Source organism: Antedon mediterranea, chromosome 4, assembly GCF_964355755.1.
Source record: "Antedon mediterranea chromosome 4, ecAntMedi1.1, whole genome shotgun sequence".
Classification (NCBI taxonomy): Eukaryota; Metazoa; Echinodermata; class Crinoidea; order Comatulida; family Antedonidae; genus Antedon; species Antedon mediterranea.
Genome location: NC_092673.1, coordinates 899,891 through 923,998, shown reverse-complemented (window position 1 = coordinate 923,998; position 24,108 = coordinate 899,891). Strand labels below are relative to the sequence as shown.

At 33.5% G+C, this 24,108-nt stretch overlaps 2 protein-coding genes and 1 long non-coding RNA gene across 3 annotated transcripts in view; 1 reads left to right on the top strand and 2 right to left on the bottom strand.

Annotated features, from left to right (window-relative positions):
* The window catches only part of LOC140046095 (fibroblast growth factor 8-like), a 251,885-nt gene that overhangs the window by 158,513 nt on the left and 69,264 nt on the right, over positions 1–24,108 (top strand). The window lies entirely within an intron of this gene.
* LOC140047498 (PACRG-like protein) lies at positions 11,633–24,035 on the bottom strand. Its single transcript, XM_072092540.1, has 7 exons — positions 23,697–24,035; positions 20,058–20,125; positions 19,626–19,716; positions 19,060–19,194; positions 15,487–15,594; positions 13,782–13,862; positions 11,633–13,100 (listed from the first exon to the last, which is right to left on the bottom strand). Exons 1-7 carry the CDS (start codon positions 23,898–23,900, stop codon positions 13,056–13,058), a joined length of 732 nt encoding a protein of 243 aa, XP_071948641.1. The 5' UTR covers positions 23,901–24,035; the 3' UTR covers positions 11,633–13,055.
* LOC140047497 (uncharacterized) lies at positions 21,927–23,115 on the bottom strand. The gene is made up of 3 exons (XR_011844963.1): positions 22,748–23,115; positions 22,253–22,382; positions 21,927–22,062 (listed from the first exon to the last, which is right to left on the bottom strand). It is a non-coding gene; the product is annotated as an uncharacterized lncRNA (long non-coding RNA).

Here is a 24,108-nt window from a genome sequence, read left to right as displayed (position 1 = left end):
TTTGAAGGTCGGTTCCAACCCTGCTTGGTTCAGGAGGCGACGACTAACGGCGCATATCAGTAGGTTTTCGCCACTTGAAATAGAACCTCGATATAGGGCACCGTGTCATACCTATTGGCGTAACATTATTTTTGTATCAATGTCTCGACAGAGATTAGCATGACGGGCATCATGGTACCAATAACTAAAATAACTAACTAGAATTGCATAACTCTGTCACTATTAAACCAATTAATTAATTAAACTTAATCGAATGTATTAAACCCTTCCTCACTTATTATTTTGGATTTTGAAGCCCCACCCTTCATAATGGGTCTAAAATGTATCCACTCAATGTGCGCCAATAAAATGTACTCCCAGTAAACGTAAAGCCCGGCGCACACTAGAGCTTTCGGCTGAGCCAACTGGCACGAGTAACACTTGGCTCACTAAAAAATTTGCCGCAAACTATGATCGCGTTCTATCGGACGCACACTAACCGCCTTCAGTACGCCATTTTCTGATTGGATAATTACTTACTACGCTATACAGCACGCGCTGAAATATCATGTCATGTCATGCGCAGAGGAATTTTTTAGTGAGCAGGAAGCTCACGTTCGGCGCACACTTGATAAAAAACCGTTCATTGCCATGATAATGTGTCAATTCGTCATATATTGTACTCACTAATACTTCGTAACTATATAATCGATATCATTTATCTTCAATATTACGTAGCCTAAATGCTAAACGAAAAAAAATGCATTTATTAATTAAAATGGCTTTTTATCGGTTTTATTACGGTCTAGAAAATGTCATTCATCATCACAGCACCAATATCACATAATGTTGAATGTAATTCAAACAGCATTCAATAATAATGTAAGCATTCAATATTCAGATTGTTATCAATATCCTTCATGTCACGAGGACAACATTCGACAGTGAACTATGTTTGCCATTGGTATATTAACTTTTAATATTTGCTGTATTTTTTAACCAAAAGAATAAAAGAATAATTCTGAATTGTTCGTAAAATGTTTGTTATTTGAAAACCTGTATAATGTACATCAATATTTATTCCTGAATTAACACAGCCTCGCGATGGTAATGATGTAGATGAACCTAACTTGTTTTGATAAGTTCATGAATAAGCCCTATATGCTGTCATATCGATTATACAATGCGTATTGAAAATATTCAATTATTTTTGTTCATTATATCGACTGGAAGGGGTCTACAACCTCGTATTGGAGATGTTAATTAAATATCCATTGAAGAACGTTGATTAAAACGATTAGCAAATAATGACAAGTCGATTACGTTGGTTATTTTACATGCTCAGACAATTTACCCTTAAGCTTTGTTCCCATCATACGCATGTACGCACATCAGCAACGCAGTCTTTAGACCAATCACAAACGACACCTCGGAATGCACACCTCTGTCGCTGATTGGTCAAGTTCACTAATGTTGCTGTGTTGCGTAGTGGGAAGCAAGCATTATATAATTGATAAATACTTGGACCGGCGCTTGATTAGTTCGTCTTGTAATTAGTCTATTTTAAGCTGCTTTGAATCTGATGATTAATGAAGGCCTGTAGGCCTAGATAGATTGGTTACATCAGTGGTAATAGTTGTGGCTTAATACAACACGACAAATGCATACAGAAGGCTTAAGGCCATTAAATATGATGTGATGATGTAGTGTACATACCGTCATATTTCTATATGACCGGATTAGTGCCGATTGATAGGACACGCGCGTGTGTGTGCGTTGAACATGATATATTTCCGCTTCACGTAACAATTTTTTCACGCGGGCGTGGATTTTATCTATAGCTTTTATGTCAAATGTACGAAAATACGACGTACGTTTTATCGTAGAATTATTTTAAGTAGTTTTAATTTATTACTATAAAGTTGCAAATTGTAGTGGGTAGTATATTATATTAGTAAATTCATTTTATTTTGTATCGAGGCTGTTTCATCAGAGGAGCTATGAACATCGTTAATCTGATGATAACCAAACCGGGCCATATTCTTGACAAAGTGAACCGTAAAAAAATGACGAAATTTCACGCGTTCAATATTTGTAGGATAAATGATGACGATTCGGTTCGGCATTAATATTGGCCAATTTCAGTCGATTTCGCTTCACATTAAAAAGAAAAATTACATGCACTTATTAGGGCGCGAGGCGACCGTGTTTTTAAATGAAAATAGTTTTTTTTTTGTCAAAACCTTGGTTCCCACTTTGGACACAAAGCAAGTGAGTTGACCAATCACAACTGCGGATTATCTATCGCTTCGTGATTGGTCCATTCGCAATGCGCTTACGTCATTGCGTAGTGTGGTAACCAAGCATGCATTTTATGTTAAAGTGAACTGTTGTATTTTGTAATAAACGTGAGCTGTCGTATTTTGTAATAACGTTCTATCGAAGTGATTAGTTGATTTGAAGCCACTTTACAAAGATATGCCTAGTTCGTTCAAAGTTTGATGATAATTATACGGCCTATAAAAATAGTTTTTTTATAATACTTTTATGCATTTCCTACCGTAGATAATCATTAACAAATGTTTTTACAGGAACAAAACACAGGAACTCAAAATGTCACCAATAATAGCCTACAGTAATCGTATTATATGCAAATGCATGCATAAATATATAACATAAATGCATTGCTGATTCGTTATCACTGTAGTAAGTAATATTCAAATACGAATTATTCTTTAGTTAGATTTAATGAGCATAATTATTATTGTTATCATTACTTAATCTTAATCACTTATGCATTTAATGAACATTAAAATAGTTTTTCTTTAAGTTACTAATGTAATCTTCCACATTAAAAGTACGTTATCCTCACGATATATTGATATTCAGTGCAGGCATTCTCTTCTCCGTCTTCGTGTACTAATACTCTCATATTACATTTATGATTAAATGATTAAGAGGACCGCGGGAGTTGTTGAGTAAGTATATATTTATCTACGTTATTCTTGTGTCCGAGACCGTAGGCATATTCCTGTAAAAACAACATAAACAGGATAAATTATTGGTATACTATCAAACATGTCGAAAGATGTTTTATCTGAAGTTAGGCCTAAAGGTTTCTGCAAGTTCATTTTATCTTTCACGATCGACTTCGTTTGCGGCTAGATTTTAAAGTTTAACGCGCGCGTTCAAATGATGATATAGTCGCCGCGTAACATGAGTAGTGCCCGCGTGCGTCATAAACGTGTTTGTGTCCCCATATGGCCTTGATTCAAATTCACTATGAACGAAATTTGGCATATTGTTAGGGAACAAAATATCAATTGGACATCGGTGCGCAAAATACACACATCATGTGGATGTGTGTGTTTTTTTTAAATATAATTATTTTACGAACATATCTTTATGCATATTAGAAGACTTGACAGGTTTTTAGGTGGCGTTAAGTGGGGTTGGCTGAGTGTATCGATTAGATAACAACCTACTATATCACAAATACAACACTTTAATTTAAATTTAACAAACACTCAGCTTCTACAATTTCAAACCGTGAATCACTAGTATTTAGATGATGATTTACATTGTAATTTTTCTGTTTTTGCCTCAGACCCCTCTCACTGGTAAATCGATACAGCATCACATAATAACGGTCTTAGACCCTAAAGTAGTAATATACCGCACATTACAGAGACGTTCGTTAAAGTGAATTATGGGAAATGGAAAAGGTGTCGAAGAAAGTCAATATTAACACTATACCACTGGCAATCTTAACACTTTCGTGTCTCATTAATAAATAAAGAGTTCGGATTAGCTTACCTACGCGACTAATACGCACCACGACAAGTTTCAAAGTTGATAATAATTACGCGCACGTATCACAAACTTTACGCGCGTGATAAAAGATAATTTCCAATTTCGTCGTTGTCGTCGACGTCTTTCGTCTTTGGTTAGTGTATTTATTATCGTATAAGACCGCAATTTCATAATTATATAATTTCTGTGTAATGTATTTTAGGTCTATAATTATTATAGAATCGAATAGTAAATTTTAATAATTTGCGGTTACAGCTTTAATATTGCAATAACATACTAATATCAAAACACAAATCAAAACCAGGCACGAATACTAGATATAACAATAAACTAAAGGGTTTTTTTTCGATTGTCATGTGTATAATAACTAAGAGTGATTTATGTTTTGATATAAAATATATTGTTTTGTATCGACAATAAAATATTGTGTATCTTGTATCCTTTTTTGGGATACAATACTGCTAGAATTTTCATAAGCAATCAAAAAATATATATTTGGGCCGTGGCCTATATCCTCATAACAAGCATAAATCATTTGAAATTGTGAGGCTATTAAGCTTGTAGTGAGACTCGAGAGCCTGAATTAAAAGACATCTAGACAAAATTGTGTTTTAAGCAAACTTATGTAAAAGCTTGATGAAACAAGATTGCGTCATCGTCGCGTTGAGAATGCGTCACCATTTTGGCGTATGAACTCAAAAGCATATAATTTCGTAAACGAGGACATGTTGGAACTAACATTATTAGTGTGGCACTTTTAACTATTGCAATGTCAAAAGTATATAACGGGCCTAGATACACTAGTTGTAGCTCCCGTTATTTTACACGCTATAACTCATGTATAATTCATACAGAATTATAAACTGTTAAAATCCTGATAGAGTAGCACCCTGTTATGACGCTAAAGGCGTTACAATACATCTTAATCAGATGATGATATTAGCACAGAATGTTGTCAGAAACCATCGTTAAAAATCTTAACATTTCTTGGTGACGTAAAATCTAGGGCACGGCACAAGAGCACGTCCTATATTGATGTCGTGCTACCACATTTACTACGTTAGCTAGTCGTCGTACAGCAGTAGACAAAATTGCTTGACCAACTTATGTTTGGAGGTGAATCAAGAAAAGAAAGATAAGTCGATATTAAACTGGTTTCTTTTTTAGTTTTAGTCGGAAAACAAGACGAACTACCTTAAATTGAAATGTCATGCCATAAAAAACAGATTGAATCAAGTTTTTTTTAACTGTAATAAACATTGACATAAACATTCAATTCAATTCAATTCAAATTCAAATAAACATTTATTTCTTTCATATTCATATTTAAGTAAAACATTATAATTTCTGATATTTTATATATATTTTTTTTAGAGTTATAATAAAGTAAATCATAATGTATGAAAAAGGTGATTCAGTTGAAAATGATATTTACTTGTTTACGTACATTTCATATTTACTTGTTTACGTACATTTCATATTTACTTGTTTACGTACATTTCATATTTACTTGTTTACGTACATTTCATATTTACTTGTTTACGTACATTTCATATTTACTTGTTTACGTACATTTCATATTTACTTGTTTACGTACATTTCATATTTACTTGTTTAGGCCTACGTACATTTCATATTTACTTGTTTACGTACATTTCATATTTACTTGTTTACGTACATTTCATATTTACTTGTTTACGTACATTTCATATTTACTTGTTTACGTACATTTCATATTTACTTGTTTACGTACATTTCATATTTACTTGTTTACGTACATTTCATATTTACTTGTTTACGTACATTTCATATTTACTTGTTTACGTACATTTCATATTTAATTGTTTACGTACATTTCATATTTACTTGTTTACGTACATTTCATATTTACTTGTTTACGTACATTTCATATTTACTTGTTTACGTACATTTCATATTTACTTGTTTACGTACATTTCATATTTACTTGTTTACGTACATTCAATATGTAATGAATATACATAATATACTGTAACAATGATTTAATAAGTAAGTTGACCAATCGCAGGCGTCGTGGATTCGTTGCACTTACAGTACGTCCCTTGCGTTGCGCTTACGTCCCTTGCGTTGCGCTACGCCCCTTGCGTTGCGCTTACGTACGTCCTTGCGTTGCGCTTACGCCCTTGTGTGTTGCGCTTGCGTCCCTTGCGTTGCGCTTACGTCCCTTGCGTTAGGTCCAAGTTTTCTTAAGAGTTATATAATTACTCCTAAATTACATAATTTCTTTTAAAATAAACACGTTGAATTTATTTGACATAAATCAATGTGTCCATTTCGCTGTATATAATCATTATTATTTTAACCATATTCGTCCTTGTCATAATCTGTTTAAATGTTTTCTAAAATAACATGTAACATATATTTTAGTTTATTACAGCGATTTGTTAGAGCTAAAATAACGCATTATAATGCGAGCTATAATAAATTGTTCAGATAGGTTTCGTGTATAATTCCAATACAATTGATTTTAAAGTCGGAATGCCTTTGAAACTATGGAGATGATTCTTAGAAAGGGAGCTACGAAATGTAATTATTTTTTGAAAGCGAAAAAGATATGTTGTGGACGGAGTCTAGAGAGTAAATTGAAGTGAGTGTAATAGAATCAGACGGATTTGATATTTCACTAATAAAACAGTTGATTAAAGCTATGTATATGTGATGGTAGTGATATGTCCAAATATGGTAGTGATAATAATGACATCATCATTTCCCTATATAATTATGGGCTATTAGATTTGTCTACACTATCAAATTAGTTTGACAAAAAAAGAGTGTGACGGTAGTAATATTATGCCCAAATTATTATGGTAGTGATATGAAATCATCATTTCCATATATGGGCACATCACATTTGTCAAATAAAGTTTGATAGTGTGGACAGAGCTTAGGACTTAATTGGATAAACTTGGATGGTGATAATATCGTTATGACATAAATACAGTGGAGATAATGTAACAATACGAATGTTCAGACAAGGTTTTATCTGTTCTGTAACAATCGTATTATATTTTAGATTTACAAAGAATGTTCAGACTAGCTTTTATTTGTAATAATCATTGTCTGCCTGCGTGATTAATATCAAATTTATTAGCTAGCTAGATAATTATATTGCTGTTAAAATTCAAAATGTCACGTTCACATGGATTTCTGTCGAAATGTCGTAAAAATTGTCACAAGTTAACTTAGTAATATTTTGAACTCGTCGTCATGAAGTATGTATAGGCCTAATACCAATGCTAAGTCAGGTGGCTTAGCAATTTTAACGTTACCGGCCGGACAAAAGTACCAAAATTGGTATGGAGTTTCCTTTCGACCTATCTATTGATTTTATCCGTGGAACCCACTTGATTGGGTCCGATTTTCCAAGATGGCTGCCAAAATCCAAGATGGCCGCCAGAAAAAAGGAAATGCCATATATCTGGCTGTAAAACTCGTAAATCAACAAATGGGGTGTCAATTTAAGGGTTTCTGGGGTCAATGAAACAGATGCTGTTTATGCCATATTGCTCAGACCACCTATTTCCAAGATGGCGGCCAAATTTCAAAATGGCCGCTAAAAAAGGGAAATGTTGTGTATGTCACTGTAAAAATCGGAAATGAACAAATGAGGTATTAATTCCGGGGTTTCTGGGGTCACCGAAACAGATGCTGGTCAAGCCATTTTGCTCAGGTCACCCATTTCCAAAATGGCGGCCAAATTTCCAAATGGCTTCCAAAAAAAACCTCCAAAATTTTGTGTAGGCATATGTGGGTTAAAAATCAGAAATTAACAAAAACAATGTTTGAAAAAGGTTAACTTGGCTCGACTTGTTAATAGTTATTGGACTTATATAATAGCTACATTACAGTTTACAGTTAATTACAGTTGATTTACCCTATTTGGATGAACATGTGCACCGGCAAAGAGATGTGCAAGGCAGATTTTCCTTGCTGCATTTGCAGACTGTACAGGCCCTTTTGCAGCCACATTTCACAAAGTCTCTGCAAGCTTTAGATGCCACTGGAATGGTAGATCAGACAGGTTCCCATGAGTTCCCAACTTTCACTCATGCATAGTCGGTTGGACACGGATTTGTTTGTTGAGATAACATGCATGTTGTCCAGATGCCAGCTTGGTATACGGCCCTCCTAGTGTGCTGGAGTAGTGCATTCTGAGTAGGTGGTATCTTGTTAACAGCTTGCCGTTTCTGGCTGAACCAGTTCCATCCGAGCACTGTTAACATTCATGGCGTTACTTGTTTTGTCACAACTAGTCTCTCAGAATGTAAGTGAAGATGCTCAAACGGATGTGTGGCAAGATGAAGAAAGGAGGCATCCGTAACTTCGTCATAAGCATTCCATGCCTGCCAAAACGATTTCTTCCCATTACCTCTAAACGCTGAGGTAGTATCACATCCTTACAGGGAGTGGAACATTGGCAGGGAACGTGATTTACGTTCACCACCGAGATGTGCACAAATGGCGTTAATACTGTAATGAGTGTAGTTCTTTCCAGTTCCAAATGCTATCCAGAGATCAAGATCAGCATTTATCTGAGAGAGGTCATGAAACACACCGATAAGAACAACGACAACATCTGTATCCACAGTTTGCACCTGGATGGATTTTGCTCCATTTTCCAACGCGTGTTTCACGTGAACCACAATCCTAGTGTCTGCTTCCTCTTGACTACAGCTGGACATTTTGAACTGCGTTCCAACATATGTAACATGGTCTCCAGCTGTGATATATACCGAACACTCAGGAGGGATGCTGCAATCCGCAACTTTTGATGAAAGGAATTCAAAAAGTTCTTTCTTGTTGATTGGATCACGGAGGAAGTCATTCCAGTTGCCCGGCAGCTTGGTATCACCTGATACTTTTCTACGCACACCTTTGCCTCGTTTCTCTCTGGTTCCCTCCTTAAGGCTATCTGGTCGGTATTCGTCCCACACAACATCCACTCGCTTTGTATCACGTAGCTGACGTTTCAGATGGGGTATAAACACGTTGTCAGCATATTCTTGGAATGTTGAGACATTTATTACAGGTAATGCATGTACTGTCACCGCACCATCCAGAACTTTGCAGTCATAATACAGGTGCATCAGTGTGGTTTGATTCGATACATTGTAACAGATGACATTTGGTACCAGACAGATTAAGCTTTCCAAACTCAGACAGGGATGGAGGATACGACTGTACTTCGTGTGCAAAGAATTCACTGATGTCACCATCTCTATTTTGTAAGGAAATGTATAACTGGCCGAAGAGTGCCACATTGTTCTCAAGCACTTTTACTTTCTTGCAATCCTTTGATTTGACTTTGAGCTTTGTTGAGAGCAAGGGTGGTAAATTCTTTGAGATTGTATCATGTATGGTAACGACTACGATTCACGAGCACGGTCTTCACATACTCTTGATACTTCTTTGTGCTTGTATCTTCTAGTGTACGGATTGTATCCACTACTGCCTCATTCGCGCAGTTACGACTATCAAAAGTTACTAACTCAGGGAAGTCATCTAGGAAGGGATTTCCCATCTTGCGTATTGTGTTACTGTTAGATAGACTATCAACCTGTCGCTGGAAGGTTTTCTGTGCTGCAAGTCCCTGTTCATGGTGTTCAAAGTTAGCTGGGTTTTCCGGATCATCGTCATGAATATATTTATTCTCATACTGTCTCAGAAGTCTGGCAAGCTCGGGTCCAGCAGTCATCCAGCGTCTGAAGGCAACTGGATTCTCTGTAAGTCCTACTACACCACCGGATGCTTTCACCACTTTATTCTCTTGCTCATGCACTTGGTCTATTGGAATCGCAGAGTATCTGTGTAACGACTTTGCGATTGTCCAGTGATTCCGAGTTTCAAACTCATATTTGATCTCTTGTGGCAATGCCTTCATGTCTCTAATGTGTACAGGCAGCCATCGAGAATAGTTCACATGATCTAACGCAAAGAACAATGGCACGAGTGCCTCTAATACAGAAACATGCAATAGGAAGTCTCTCTCCCGATGGGCTCTAACAAATATGAGAATCAGAATCTCATGGTGTGCGATCATGTTCCAGAACTTGAACGTGGGGGATTTCTTAGACAATTGTTCAAACTCTCATCAACATTAGATCTCTGGTTAAATGCTTCATTCAGTAGCCGCTGAAGAACAAGAACAGTGACTTGATGGGCATGTCGAGTTCTGGTAATGTGTGATACTTTCAGGAATGAATCGGCTGTTCCAGATGAAGCAACGTCAGATTCAGTGAGAGCCGTTGGCCAAACTGACTCATCTAATAAATCGCCAACAGTGTTCCATAGCTCCTTCTCAATGTGCAATCCGCCCATCATAACTACGTAGACTTTCTCACTATAGAGATCTGGCCATTTCCATTTTATAATTTGACCGTCATCTTGGAAATGAGTGACCTGAGCAAAATGGCTTGACCAGTATCTGTTTCAGTAACCTCAGATACCTCTGAATTGACACCTTATTTGTTCATTTATGATTTTTACAGCCTTATATAATATTTCCTTTTTTTGGCAGCCATTTTGAAATTTGGCCGCCATCTTGGAATTGGGTGACCTAAGCAAAATGGCTTGACCAGCATCTATTACAGTGACCTCAGAAACCCCTGAATTGACACCTCATTTGTTAATTTCTGATTTTTACAGTCTTATATATGGCATTTCCTTTTTTCTGGCGGCCATCTTGGATTTTGGCCGCCATCTTGGAAAATCGGACCCGATCAAGTGGGTTCCACGGATAAAATCAATAGATAGGTCGAAAGGAAACTCCATGCCAAATTTGGTACTTTTGTCCGGCCGGTAACGTTAATCCTGAAAATTGTTGCTAAGCCACCTGACTTATGCGTTATCTTGGGCCTCTGGTGTTCACACGGATTTCTGCCGAAATGTCGTACAAATTGTCACTTTAGTTGATGTTAGTAATTTTTTGAACTCTTCGCCATGAAGTATGTATAGTGCTAATACGTTATCTTGTAATATTTCATTCTTTGTTCAATGTATTTTTGTCTACCTTTTTGAACAATTATAAGAGAGCATAATTGAGTACGTGTGATAATAATGGTAACCTTCCGCTGTATGTAATTTGTAATCGTCTCCACCGGAAACAAATTACATATTCTAACCACATTAGAATTCATCACGTCGGTTTTGGAAAAATTAAGCTATTAATCCGTTTTTTAGCTTTTGTAATTTGTTTTATAAATGATTAAGAGACATTAGTGTACCATCCAAACCAGTAGCTTGCCAGTGCGTGTATACTAAACGTCGTCGATGTAGTATGTAGTGTGTGTATACTAAACGTCGTCAATGTAGTATGTATGCAGTGCGTGTATACTAAACGTCGTCAATGTAGTATGTATGCAGTGCGTGTATACTAAACGTCGTCGATGTAGTATGTATGCAGTGCGTGTATACTAAACGTCGTCGATGTAGTATGTATGCAGTGTGTGTATACTAAACGTCGTCGATGTAGTATGTATGCAGTGTGTGTATACTAAACGTCGTCGATGTAGTATGTATGCAGTGCGTGTATACTAAACGTCGTCGATGTAGTATGTATGCAGTGCGTGTATACTAAACGTCGTCGATGTAGTATGTATGCAGTGTGTGTATACTAAACGTCGTCGATGTAGTATGTATGCAGTGTGTGTATACTAAACGTCGTCGATGTAGTATGTATGCAGTGCGTGTATACTAAACGTCGTCGATGTAGTATGTATGCAGTGTGTGTATATGTATTAATTCAACGATTAAATATGGACAAAAACGGAATATTAAAAGTGCTTCATTTCTGAATTGTCTTTAGTTATAACAAATTTCTTCTCTAAATGTCTCTGCAGCTTATTTTTGTAACGATTCTAAATCCGGCAATTAGTTGTAGTGCTAAAATAACCATGGAGTCTTTACTCCATGAAATAACCAAAGATATGATAGATTGAATTTCAAAGTCACGTGAGTATTTGAACGTTTACAGATTTGTCTTCACTGAGTTTAGTATCTTAAGTATTTATCTATCTATCAATTATTACACTGTATTACCTTGTTTAAATCCATCCATTCATTAAATCGTTTGTTGGTTACATCAAGTACATCAAGTTGAATTACAGTGTTCATTAAATGTTTACAATAATACACTACTTTCTCATCCATCTACATATTTATTCTTTTGCTCTTCCCATTATGTTCATTTTGTTGACAACATTTTAACATAAACACACGTAATATTTATAACAGGCCTGTGGCGGTATTTACCATTCGCACAATGAAAATACCCTTAAAATGTACAAATTCTCTTATCTAAGTAAATACCGCTTAAGGCAAATACTTAAGTAAATAGTTTTTAAAGGAAATATCTCGCTTAAGTGTGATTGGTGAAAAATGGCCACTGGGCCTTAAAAGCTGTACATTTATCAAAATATAAATGCGCAGTAATATATTCCTTACATTTTAAACTAAATCCATAAAATTAAAACATGACCGTTGTGTTATTCTCCAAATATTGTGCCACAAAATCTGTTTCTTTAGTCCCTTAAGATGTAACCTATAATTTATTACACTTTGATTAATTATTATAATAACTATAACAATAATTACAATAATTAAAATAATAATAACTACAACAGTAGTAATGACTATAATTATTATGTGTTTAAATTTTAAATGTAATTATGTTTGTATGATGTAGTATGTTTAAGCGGATATTAGCCCTTGATGGCATTTGCAGCAATAAAGAAATTGAATTGAATTGAATTGAATTGAATTCACAAAAACTATACATATTTGAATCAATTGTTAGACATTTTACTAAGTTGTATCCTTACACATCATAGGTGAGTCACTATCTGGTAGAGCACATATGGTAAAAAAGACCGGTAATATAAATTATATTTCAATCAATTTGAATGGTTAATGTCATTATCAATATTTCACATTTAACTAATTAATTAACAGTATGTACACTATGCAATACAAGACTTATTTCTCCACAAACTTTATGTGACAAAAAAATGTGATGAGCACATAATGGACATGATGATGTCATATCACTACCATATTTGGGTATATCACTACCATATTTTGGACATCACACTTTTTTTTTTTGTCAAACTAGTTTGATAGTGCAGACGGACTTTAGTTATTCGTTTCTGTACTAGATATCCCCCCCTCCACTAACATGATGATGCTCCATGCCATCTTCACACGTCAAAACCTGGCTCATTTAAAAGCTAAGAATATGTTGGAATTTTTGACTTTATAACCAACACACTTTCCTGTAAAAAAACAAAGAAAAAAACTGTGCGTGACATTGTAAGTTGGAGTTATTGATTAAATCAACCGTAAACATATCATTAAAAATGAAAAAAAAAATATCAATAATTGAAAAACAGTAATGTGAAATTATAAGGTAATACTAATTAGGATAATTAATGAAAAGTGGTAGTTGCTTCTAGTACCTAAAGTTCTAATTTTAAGTTGATACTGGTATAGTAAAATTTAAAAGAGTGCAGCTTATATTTAGGGGGAGAGGGAGGAATCACATAGATCTCTCGTCATTTCACAGTTCCATAGAGGAATATCCATGTATTTATACATTGAAAACCGCACCAGATTATACATTACAAGTATGGCTTTGATGAATACTCACTGAAGAAAAACAACATAATCTCTATTTCGTATTAAAATTATAAAATGGAACTTAATAATTCCATCAATTAATTTATCAAAAGTTACATGATAACAAAAAAATAGTAATCAATAAATGAATAATTAGAATGTAATTTAAATTTTATTCCTACTAGCCTTTAAATAATATATTTATATATGCCTTAGGCTCTAAGTTTACTAACAAACTAAGTATGTACACTTATGTTATTCAAATGATTATAGCCATTAATTAAGATTCTGCTTAATTTTAATTTAGTTCTAAGAATAATTAATATTAAAGAACTTACAGCTCCACACGCCATCTCGATGTCGTTTAATGCTCTAACAACTTTCTCTTTCCATAATTTATTCATGACTTTCTTGGAGAGCTGAAAATTAAGGATTCAGAAAATTCAGGTACCGAGTTAGCAGAACAAAAGTATTCTATAAATAGTAATTAATAGTAATAGTCCATTTTGTGTGTGTGTTTATGTATGAAGAGGATAACATTGTGTGATTGTATGTAAAATCATCCTTTATTTCAAATAAAAAACATAAGAATTTAAAAAACATCCCAGGTAACAGCTTGGAGGACCAAGCATATGCAGGGCAAAACAAGACAACAAATACAAAACACTGTAAAATAAGAACATATTATTGCACTGTAAAATAAGAACATATTATTGCACTGTAAAATAAGAACATATTATTGCACTGTAAAATAAGAACATATTATTGCACTGTAAAATAAGAACATATTATTGCACTGTAAAATAAGAATATATTATTGCACTGTAAAATAAGAATATATTATTGCACTGTAAAATAAGAACATATTATTGCACTGTAAAATAAGAACATATTATTGCACTGTAAAATAAGAACATATTATTGCACTGTAAAATAAGAATATATTATTGCACTGTAAAATAAGAACATATTATTGCACTGTAAAATAAGAACATATTATTGCACTGTAAAATAAGAACATATTATTGCACTGTAAAATAAGAATATATTATTGCACTGTAAAATAAGAACATATTATTGCACTGTAAAATAAGAATATATTATTGCACTGTAAAATAAGAATATATTATTGCACTGTAAAATAAGAATATATTATTGCACTGTAAAATAAGAATATATTATTGCACTGTAAAATAAGAACATATTATTGCACTGTAAAATAAGAATGTTCTTAGTTCATTTTGTTAAACCCAATAGAACATTGACTGGCACATTATTAATGTTGTTAACACATATTAAGAACATTAATAATCAAAGGGTACAACATTGTATGCACATTCAAAATTGTGGGTTGTATTTGACATTATTAGCCTTGATAAATTCTTGAATGCAGCAATATTGTTTGTCTGGTGGCACTATGACATCACAGGAAAACACATGACAAAATAATGATACAAAATAGTTTGAAAAAAACAAATGATGATCTGAAGCCTTAAGGTGATGCTTAATTTACATTACAAATGAAATAAGCAAGAACTAATTCCGAAACACTGTTCTGTATTCATTACAGAAACCCAGTTTACAAGAAGTAGTTCAACCATTTAACGAGAAATACAAGTTTTTATGTTTCTAGGTAATAATGATAAAAGCTCTACATTATAATCTTGAAAATAGAAATGTTTATGTTTCGAAATTTGATATAAATTTTCTAATGAATAAGCGAGGCTTTAATATAAAATAAGCCGCAGGGTAAAGGAAGATCACGTAGCTCTGTCTACACTACCAAACTATGGTAGTAATATGCCCAAATATGGTACTGATATGCCATCATCGTGTCCATATATGGGCACATAACATTTTTGTGTCACATAAAGTTTGATAGTGTAGACGAAGCTTAAGTCTACATCTATAATCAATGATAAATTTGTTTAAAAGTTTTGGTATAATTATAATTGATGGGTAAGAATTATATATTAATCATGACGGACATGTTCAGCATTTTATTAAATGGAAAGTTTGTAAAATTGTGCGTTTCATACTTACATGTGTTAATAAAGACTTAAGATGTGGAATCATGGCATCTCCGACAACATTACTAAGTTGAACCAGAGCATTGAGAGCGCCCTCAAACACACAATCATGTGTAGAAGCCTATTTAACATAACAAAGATAAAAATATATATATATTTTTTAATTAATTGTAGTCATGTTGTAACATAAGTTTCCAAATTCAATTTAAACATTGATTTATTATATAATAATTTATTTTATTATATATATTGGCAAAATGAAAACAAAGTGGCAACGACAAAATAGTACAGTAGCTCCATGATTAATTTGTAACTAACCCATATAACCTTATTAATCAGTTTAATGGAGATAACAAAATTAATAATCATGCTTGAATGAATACATTAATGCCTTATACATTTTATCTTTATTATTAAAAAATATTGCTTTAAAAAGTGTGTAGTGACCAATACAAACCTTATACATGATTAAAACCTAGTGATTGCAATCGGAGCATCTACCACTAAAATTAAAGTCAGTATACAATTAAACTATTTAAAACAAACAAGAGGTGAGATAGTGGATTAATACAGATTTGTTTGTATTGTAAGGAAATGTTCTCTAAAAAAACATATCTGTTCTCGTAGCCGTCTTCTTCTGAAGACATATGGCTGTCATTGACGTATACTAGTATCAGTTGACTTCACTGCTGGTGTACTCAAGATATATGTTTATACAATGCTATACACTTTTTTATTTTATTTATTGATTTATATCACTTCTATCAGAAAGACAGCTTTCAACAGTTTTTAAAACCATTTTTAAAAACAAACCTTTAGTTTAATAGCATTCTACTGTTTTTTTGGACAATCTGCTGCTTGTTAAAAAGTGCTATATATAAATATGACATCACATAATGTTTATTTATTATGATTTTATCAGCAGCAGCATCTGTCATTATTTCATAGTTTTTTCATACTGATACCATTACAGTAAGATGGAATTAACATTTAAGAAAATCAATATATCTAAAATTCATTCATTCCGTCTTAATCAATTAAAAGGGTCACTTTTAAATTAAAAATAACAAACTATTGAAATGTCACTATAAGTGAGTACATTTAATTAAATGTGAGCAAGTACAGTTGAGATCCTACTTAAGTGAACATAAGACCAAGGCCAAACAAATTACTATTTGCATGTTAAAGTAACTTGGTTAAACATTACACAAATCATCATATCTAAATTTTAAATTACAATTATCGGCCTTGAATTACTTTAATTTAAAAGAATCATACATCTACTATATACACATATTTTATTTTGTGTATTGTTTTTTTTGTTTGAAGAAAAAAGAATTTTTAAAAACCTCCGCACAAACTAATCTAATTTAGTGTGTATACAGGATGTTGTCTTGTACCAAATTTACCAAAATTCATTCATATATGTATTTAAATGTTATCATTCACTTTTGTGTATCAAGCATCCTGATTTTTTTATTTAAAAAAATTGTCAGCAACAACAAAATCCAATCAACAAATCTTTTTGTGTAAGAAAAGTGACAAGTTAAATTCATATATCAATCATATTATTGTACAAATTCAGATTATTCAGTGTCATTACAATTTCTGAATTATAAACAAAACGTAATGCAGGTTAAGAAGGCAAAATACAATACATGTATAATGTGTTTTCTTGTCGAACATCCTTGAGCAATGGTTGCTGATTTGATTTGTATTCTAAAATAATACATTAAATGAATTAAAAAGTTTTGTACATTATACATTCCATTGACCTTTACATAAATAATTGAGATTCATTTAATTCATTGAAAGTTTTTGCTCGTGCAAGAAAACAGCCTTCAACAAACAAACAATTGAATGATACTTAGCGAGTGAGTTGCCGAGCGGTTAAGACAGTGGAACCGTAATTACTGCAAGGGTTCAAGGCTCACTTGGATAAGGACTATAAACCGTAGGTCCAGTGTATGCAAATTGCTCGTGTGCACTTTAGAACCTAGTACATCTTTCGAGACGAGTGGAGGGGTTGTAGTACTAGGACACACACAGCCATTGCCATTCATCAGTCACTTATCATAACTAAGCTTTCTGGGAGACCAGTCTTTGACTGAAGAAAGTTACCCGGTATAAATCTTTTAAATGCTGCCAGAATTATGAAAAAAAAATATTGTCACTTGATTGAAATGATTTAACTTCTTCCATAATAATTTATATCAAAATGTCAATACCACTTTCCTTAATAGAAAGAATAATAACCTTTGTCAAAATGATATTAAATGTATATAAACATGAGATATACGGCAGGTGGTGTTCTAATTTAGCATTATTGTCAATTGCATTTAATTTAGCTTGCTTGTTAAATTCTTCCAGAGTATCTTCTCTAATGACAATAAACATCCTGCAGTATCGTGTCTGCTAACTGTAAAAGGCCCATACCATAGCACCTAAACCTATAAATAATCTCTCTATTTTATTAAGCATGCATTAGCTCTCCTGTTATTCTTAAATTAACAGTTGAATGTTCATATCTAAATTGCCCAGTATATTGCATAATATACTTTTACGAATATTACTTTACTTGTCAGTTAATTTGTAACTGGCAAGTAAAATGTCATTCAGTTGAAATCATGTTGACATTAGACATTTGACAATTAAGATAATTGTAAGAACATTCATTTGGAATTGAGTAACTTGTCAAATCATACATTATAACGTATTAAAACATACAATATTTATTACTTGATAGTGACAAGAGACAAGTGACATTTTTGTACCTGCTTGTTTTCATATCAAATTTCATATAAAAGTTAAATTACACTTATTATTGTATTATTATATCTCACATAATTCATGAACTTTACCATAATAATAGAAGCGATAATTTAGAAATTGATATAATAAATACATTAAAATATTATATAGGCTAGAAAATGAACTCACTGTATTGAACCATGTATAGGAACCTACATCTGGTAGGTTAGCACGATACTAAGTTACTACAGCGTACTAATTAACTTCTGCCAACTTTTGTAGACATTTAGACGGATGTGAAACAAATCTCTTGTTTTTCAGACAGTTTATGGTTCGAAAAATTAGATTGAGAAAAATATCAATAAAAATGAAATTTTACAATTATTTTTACTGCCAATTTAGGCTAAAGTTTCACAATTCAGTCCATTTTTTGTATTATTAATATTTTAGTTGTTACTATATTTAGAAGCAGCCATGTACACAAAACTGTTGAACAACACTTCAGTAGCTAGATTGATATATCTTTACTTTCAACTTGTCAGCTAACTTTGTGTTATATCCTAGAAATACTATTTTGCACTTACATTATAATCTGTGCAATTTGTTTAACAAGGTCATATCTTGAACTCTCTTTGATTTTAATAAAAAAGCAAATTAACAAGTGGCCTTTATAATTTGTTGTCCTCGATTCTATTTTTGTTGTTTGTGAACTTGAGTCTGAAAGCTTTGGGAACGTAGATGCAAGTGACTTACGATGGCTCGTCGGAGCTGTCACTTGTCATTGGTCGATTCTACTATTTCACTCTGTGATAATAAAAATCTGGAAAGAACTTACCAGAGCGCTTCTTATTGGAGGAATAAGCCTAGGCAGTACAGGCATGGCTTTAACTTGAGCATCAGGTACTTGCAGCAGTTCTTTAAAGCCAGTCTGAGCCACAAACATGTATGGATGCTTAAACTCTTGAAGACCCTAAGATTCATGGTATAACATAGACTTTGTCATGGTAACATATTTAATAATCAATAAAAATAGATACCATAATGGTATTAATTATTGCCGGTTTGGGTCTACCACACAAATCCCACCATTCAAATAGCAACACTGCCTTGCTGATGATGCCCTGGTGTGTAAACTTATTTTGCCAGGGAATGTGAAAGGGGTTAGTTTCTTTGATGGTATATGAAATACAATTGCTGTCAACTCTCCAATACCGGACTCTGAAAACCGGAACTCTTCTTCAGACTTTCTTGAGGTCCAAAAGGTCCGAAATTCTTATTTACCATTTCAAAGCACCAGACTTTCAGAAAACCCAAGAAATTCGGCCAGCCTAAAAGTGTCCGGTATTGGGAGAGTTGTCTATATTTGAAATTCATTGTTTATATATATAAAGTCTACTTTACCTCAGCTAGTGTAATAAGGAGAGGATCAAATGATAACATATTTGGATCTGTACTCCATTGTAACTTATGTTTAACAGAACCATGACTCAACCTACAATATAATATCACAACAAATATTAATAGTTACTTTTCCTGTTATTATTAGTTCAATTAAATAAAGTTTGTGGAAAAGGGATTGTAGTTGTACCGTTTATCAATACTAATCTTTGATGTTCTAATGTTGAATGCCACTGAACCAATAACAACAATCAAGCCGGTGGCGCCATTCTTGAAGTCTTTTTGCCACTTATGAAAAAATATTATTGTGATACATTAAGAATTTTCCCCAGAATGTTTTAATCCAGGGTGCACTAACATTATAATATTTAGTCTGTCAAAAATAGATAATCAAAAAGTGGTTCATAAATTCTACCACCACTGTGTAACACTTACCTGCAAGGAATTCCACCATTGGTGTACACACTTGCAAATGCTGATTTTGGAGTTTTTGCATCTGCAAACTAAATTTTAATTTTGTTTATTAATATTTTATAGCATGATGATGGAGAGTTTACATCATACCAACCACAACTTGATTAGGCTAGTTAGGCTTAAGTCAATTACATCTTCATAAACGCATCAATCACACAGCTCTGTTTTGTGATAAAAGAAATAAGTAGAGGGGAGAGGGTTGGTTCCTATATATACTTCTAAAAAAATGTATATGTTATGCGCGATTTGAACGATTTGCGCAATTTGAAATTGCGCAAACAAATCCTTGCGCAATTTGAAATTGCGCAAAGAATTCTTGCGCAATTTTAAATTGCGCAAGGATTTTTTTGCGCAATTTCAAATTGCGCAATCAACTTGCGCAATTTCAAATTGCGCAAGAAAATCTTTGCGCAATTTTAAATTGCGCTGCACAATTTGTAAATTGCGCAAGATAGTTCTTGCGCAATATGACACCTTTGCGCAATTTGAAAACGAACTGTAAATTTTCCCATACATGGCTAGGCTAGGCCTAGGCAGAGGAGTTTAAAGATGTATTGTCCCCCTGAAAAAAAATTTTTTTTCAATATTTTTGTTGAATAGGCCATTTTAATTGCACATAAAAGTTATTCACTTTGACCTCAATTTGGATTGAAAAAAATAATTTTTTACACGGAAAAATCGCAATTTAATGCAAAAATTAACCAACCGGAAGCTATTTGTCTGGAAGACAAATGTGTTCCGGTTTAATTTAACCCTTGACCTGAGTTAGCTCATAAATATTCATATTGTATGGATACATCATGTGGATGATGATGCTTTCCAAATCAACAGCCAACAACAACGATAGCAATGCATGCGTGCGAGAGAGTCGAGTAGTGATGCGAGACGAATCTTGAAGAAAACACGAAAACTATAGCTAGCAGAATGCTAAGTTAGAATTACAGTTGGTAACTTTGATGTTGAATCTTATTAATTTAGGTGAGTTTTTGTTTCGCTAACAGGAGAGGCCTAGCTAGGCCTAGGCCCGAATTTGCTGCTACTGTACTACTAGTCTACTACTACTACTAGCACTGACAGTCTCGAGTAGCCTAACTGCTGCCTACTTCTGTCTCTAGAAGTAGAGTGTAGTAGGCCTAGGCAGTACACTGCTAGCTAGGGCTACAGTAGACCACCACCAGAAGGGATGTATTTTTGTTTTAATCATGATGAATTGGTTTAATTTTTAAAGATTTCAACTATCTATTCGGCAGTGAAAATTAAAAAAAAAAGAAAATCTTAATATTGTTTTGGATGTTTTACTGATGCAATATTTAAAAAATATTTTCTGTATCAAATGCAATAGGTTCAAATTAACATTCCGCAAATAAACATTTTATGCAGATATTTTGACACAAATTTCTTTTTTTTTTAGGTTGATTGAACAATAAGAGCAAGTAGTGAGAAACATAAAATGTATCGTACAGTGGCAACATTCACAATTTATTGAAACGTTTCTTACTATTAAAATGACACTTTGTAATGGATGTGAGCGATCTTAGAAGACTATAGCTGTCGTAATTACTGCCATTAATCAACACATTGATAATTAGTAGACAAATTGACACAAAAAACAATACAGGAATTCAATAAGATATACTGTATATATATATTTTATTAACTCCTTTTGAACTGTAATGTAACAGTAAAATTATGAAGTGTAAGTAAATTTGAAGAATTTATCCTGTGTACTGAACTGTTGTAGTAGGTTTTTTTTTATTTATTGAATGTTATGTTTACAAAATAATATACTGTACATATAATACAAAAAAAATTATACAATATTTTACAAGCTGGACAAGAACATATTGGCCGAATGCAGCAGGAGAGTCAGAAATATTTTTCCTGCAATATCCAATCATATTCCAATACCGAGTCTATTATTGTTGTCTTTGGGTGACCTCTGTTCCAGTCTTCATCAGCTCAACGTCTTTAAAAAAAGTAAAAGCAAAGTATGAAAATCTGGAAAAAATAGATCATGCATATTTGGTGCAAAATTGGGCTAGTGAAATTGCTTACTTTGCCATAGTCAAATAAGTATACTACCTTTCTATGGTAATTAAAACACATTACTTATAATGTTATAACTTATAAAAAGAGAAAATAAATATTTGACTTACTACAGTACAGAGAACATTTGTTGTTTGTGTTGTAAAATGGCTAAGCTGGCTTTTCCCCTCTGTCTACTTGTACAGTGCTGCTGGAAGGTTCTCAATTTCAGGCTTGTAAGTTGTATTGCAACCATTTTCCCTGAAAAATGTTTGTTTTATTTTTATCATAAAAATTAGTTAAATTAAACAAGCTTCAACTGTAAATATATATGGTACAGCAAGCTGGCTGTATTTTCGGAATGTAGCTAAGATTGATGGCATATAGCCTAGGCCAGTCTATGAAGAGTACAATGTATAGGGCCTAGCTGGGCATCTTCTGCAGGTACCCGATTGTCACAGTCTGCTTGCTACTAGCCTAGTAATATGCAGCAGCATGTATTAATCTAGGCCTAGCCCTGAACTGAAAAAATCCCAGGCTAAGTTAATTAATTTACCTTCCTGATATTATTGCGTTATAACTTATATATATTATTATATTTAAAATAACCGTCTAGGCCTACTTACCGACAAATTAACAGCTCAGCTTTACATATTTATACGATCAGGCCAGGGAAACCCACATAACAGTCGAATCGCGTCGATCTCTGGTGGTGTTGTTGTACATACAACGTGCATCGTCCATTGTTAGATCAGATCTCTGCTGTGTGGATGCTCATTAACATATCATGCATATGTATGAGTTAGCTCTACCGGCCTAATTTCAGAGCCGATGAGTTCGAAAAAATGGTAAACTTATTTTGATTTTTTTTATAAGCGAAATCAATATTTTTTTCGGATTTTTTTTCGGTGGAAGTGAATAACTTTATGTTAACTACAAAACGGTCTATTCAAAATTTGATTTTTTTCATCTTTATTTTTCATTTTTTGGGGGACAATACATCTTTAAAATTTAGTTTTTTATTATATAAATAAGACCATTTCAATGAAGATAATGTTTAATACTCACTTTTTAAGTTTTTAATATTAGTTTAAGCTAGGCCATGTAACCTAGTCAGTATCAGTAGTCCAGACCCTAGCTAGGCTAGAGTAGTATAGCCGGCCGCCCGCGCCGCGCCCGCCTGGTGGAACACCACCGCTTCGTTTTCCTTCGTCGGTTCTTCGACGGTATGCTAACTTATAACAATATTTGCACTACTAAAATAAGGAAATGCGATATTTATCTTTAATTTTGAATCATTCTTAGAAATTACTATAAAAATATGGATGTGCATGATTTCACAATCTGTCGAAAAACCTTGCGCAATTTGCAGATTATTGCGCAATTTAATACGTTGCTTGCGCAATTTGAAACATATGTTTCAATTCAAATTGCGCAAGGATTTTTTTTGCGCAATTTCAAATTGCGCAAATCGTTCAAATCGCGCATAACATATACAACTAGCAAACGCACTTCGCTGTGTATTAAACAAATATCTCGTCCTATCATATCAAGAAACGTTTAAGGATAGCTTACAGGATTTACTGTTTTGGGGTTCAACTTCTGAGACGGTTTTACAGGAGACGGTCTATGCCTAGGCCCACTACTACTATTACCACTAGCAGCCCGACCACCACGAATATCCCCGGCTGCTCCAGTTTTATCTTGGCTGCCAGATTTTGCATTTGTTGGCCTAGCTTTACTACCAGAAGTTGACCTTGGTGGTCCAAATGAGGACATTATTGTTTATTCAGTGTACTAATACATAGTATAAACAGCTTTTATTGATATAAGCCCCACGATTATGAGGTTTGCAAATGAATATTCTACAACTATTTACTCGAAGTGAGGAAACGAGTACGGCGAGTCTAGTCTGTCGCGGTTTGTTTGACGTTGCTCTGTTTACTGTTTGTGAGTATGAAACGTCATTAATGCATTTAGCTGGCCG

Coding starts and splice junctions, on each gene's coding strand:
- LOC140047498 (XM_072092540.1), bottom strand. CDS start 23,900: ATGTCCTCATTTGGACCACCAAGGTCAACTTCTGGTAGTAAAGCTAGG. Junction 19,717..20,057: donor AATGGTGGAATTCCTTGCAG/GTAAGTGTTACA, acceptor ATTATATTGTAG/GTTGAGTCATGGTTCTGTTA. Junction 13,101..13,781: donor TCGAGATGGCGTGTGGAGCT/GTAAGTTCTTTA, acceptor GTTTTTTTACAG/GAAAGTGTGTTGGTTATAAA.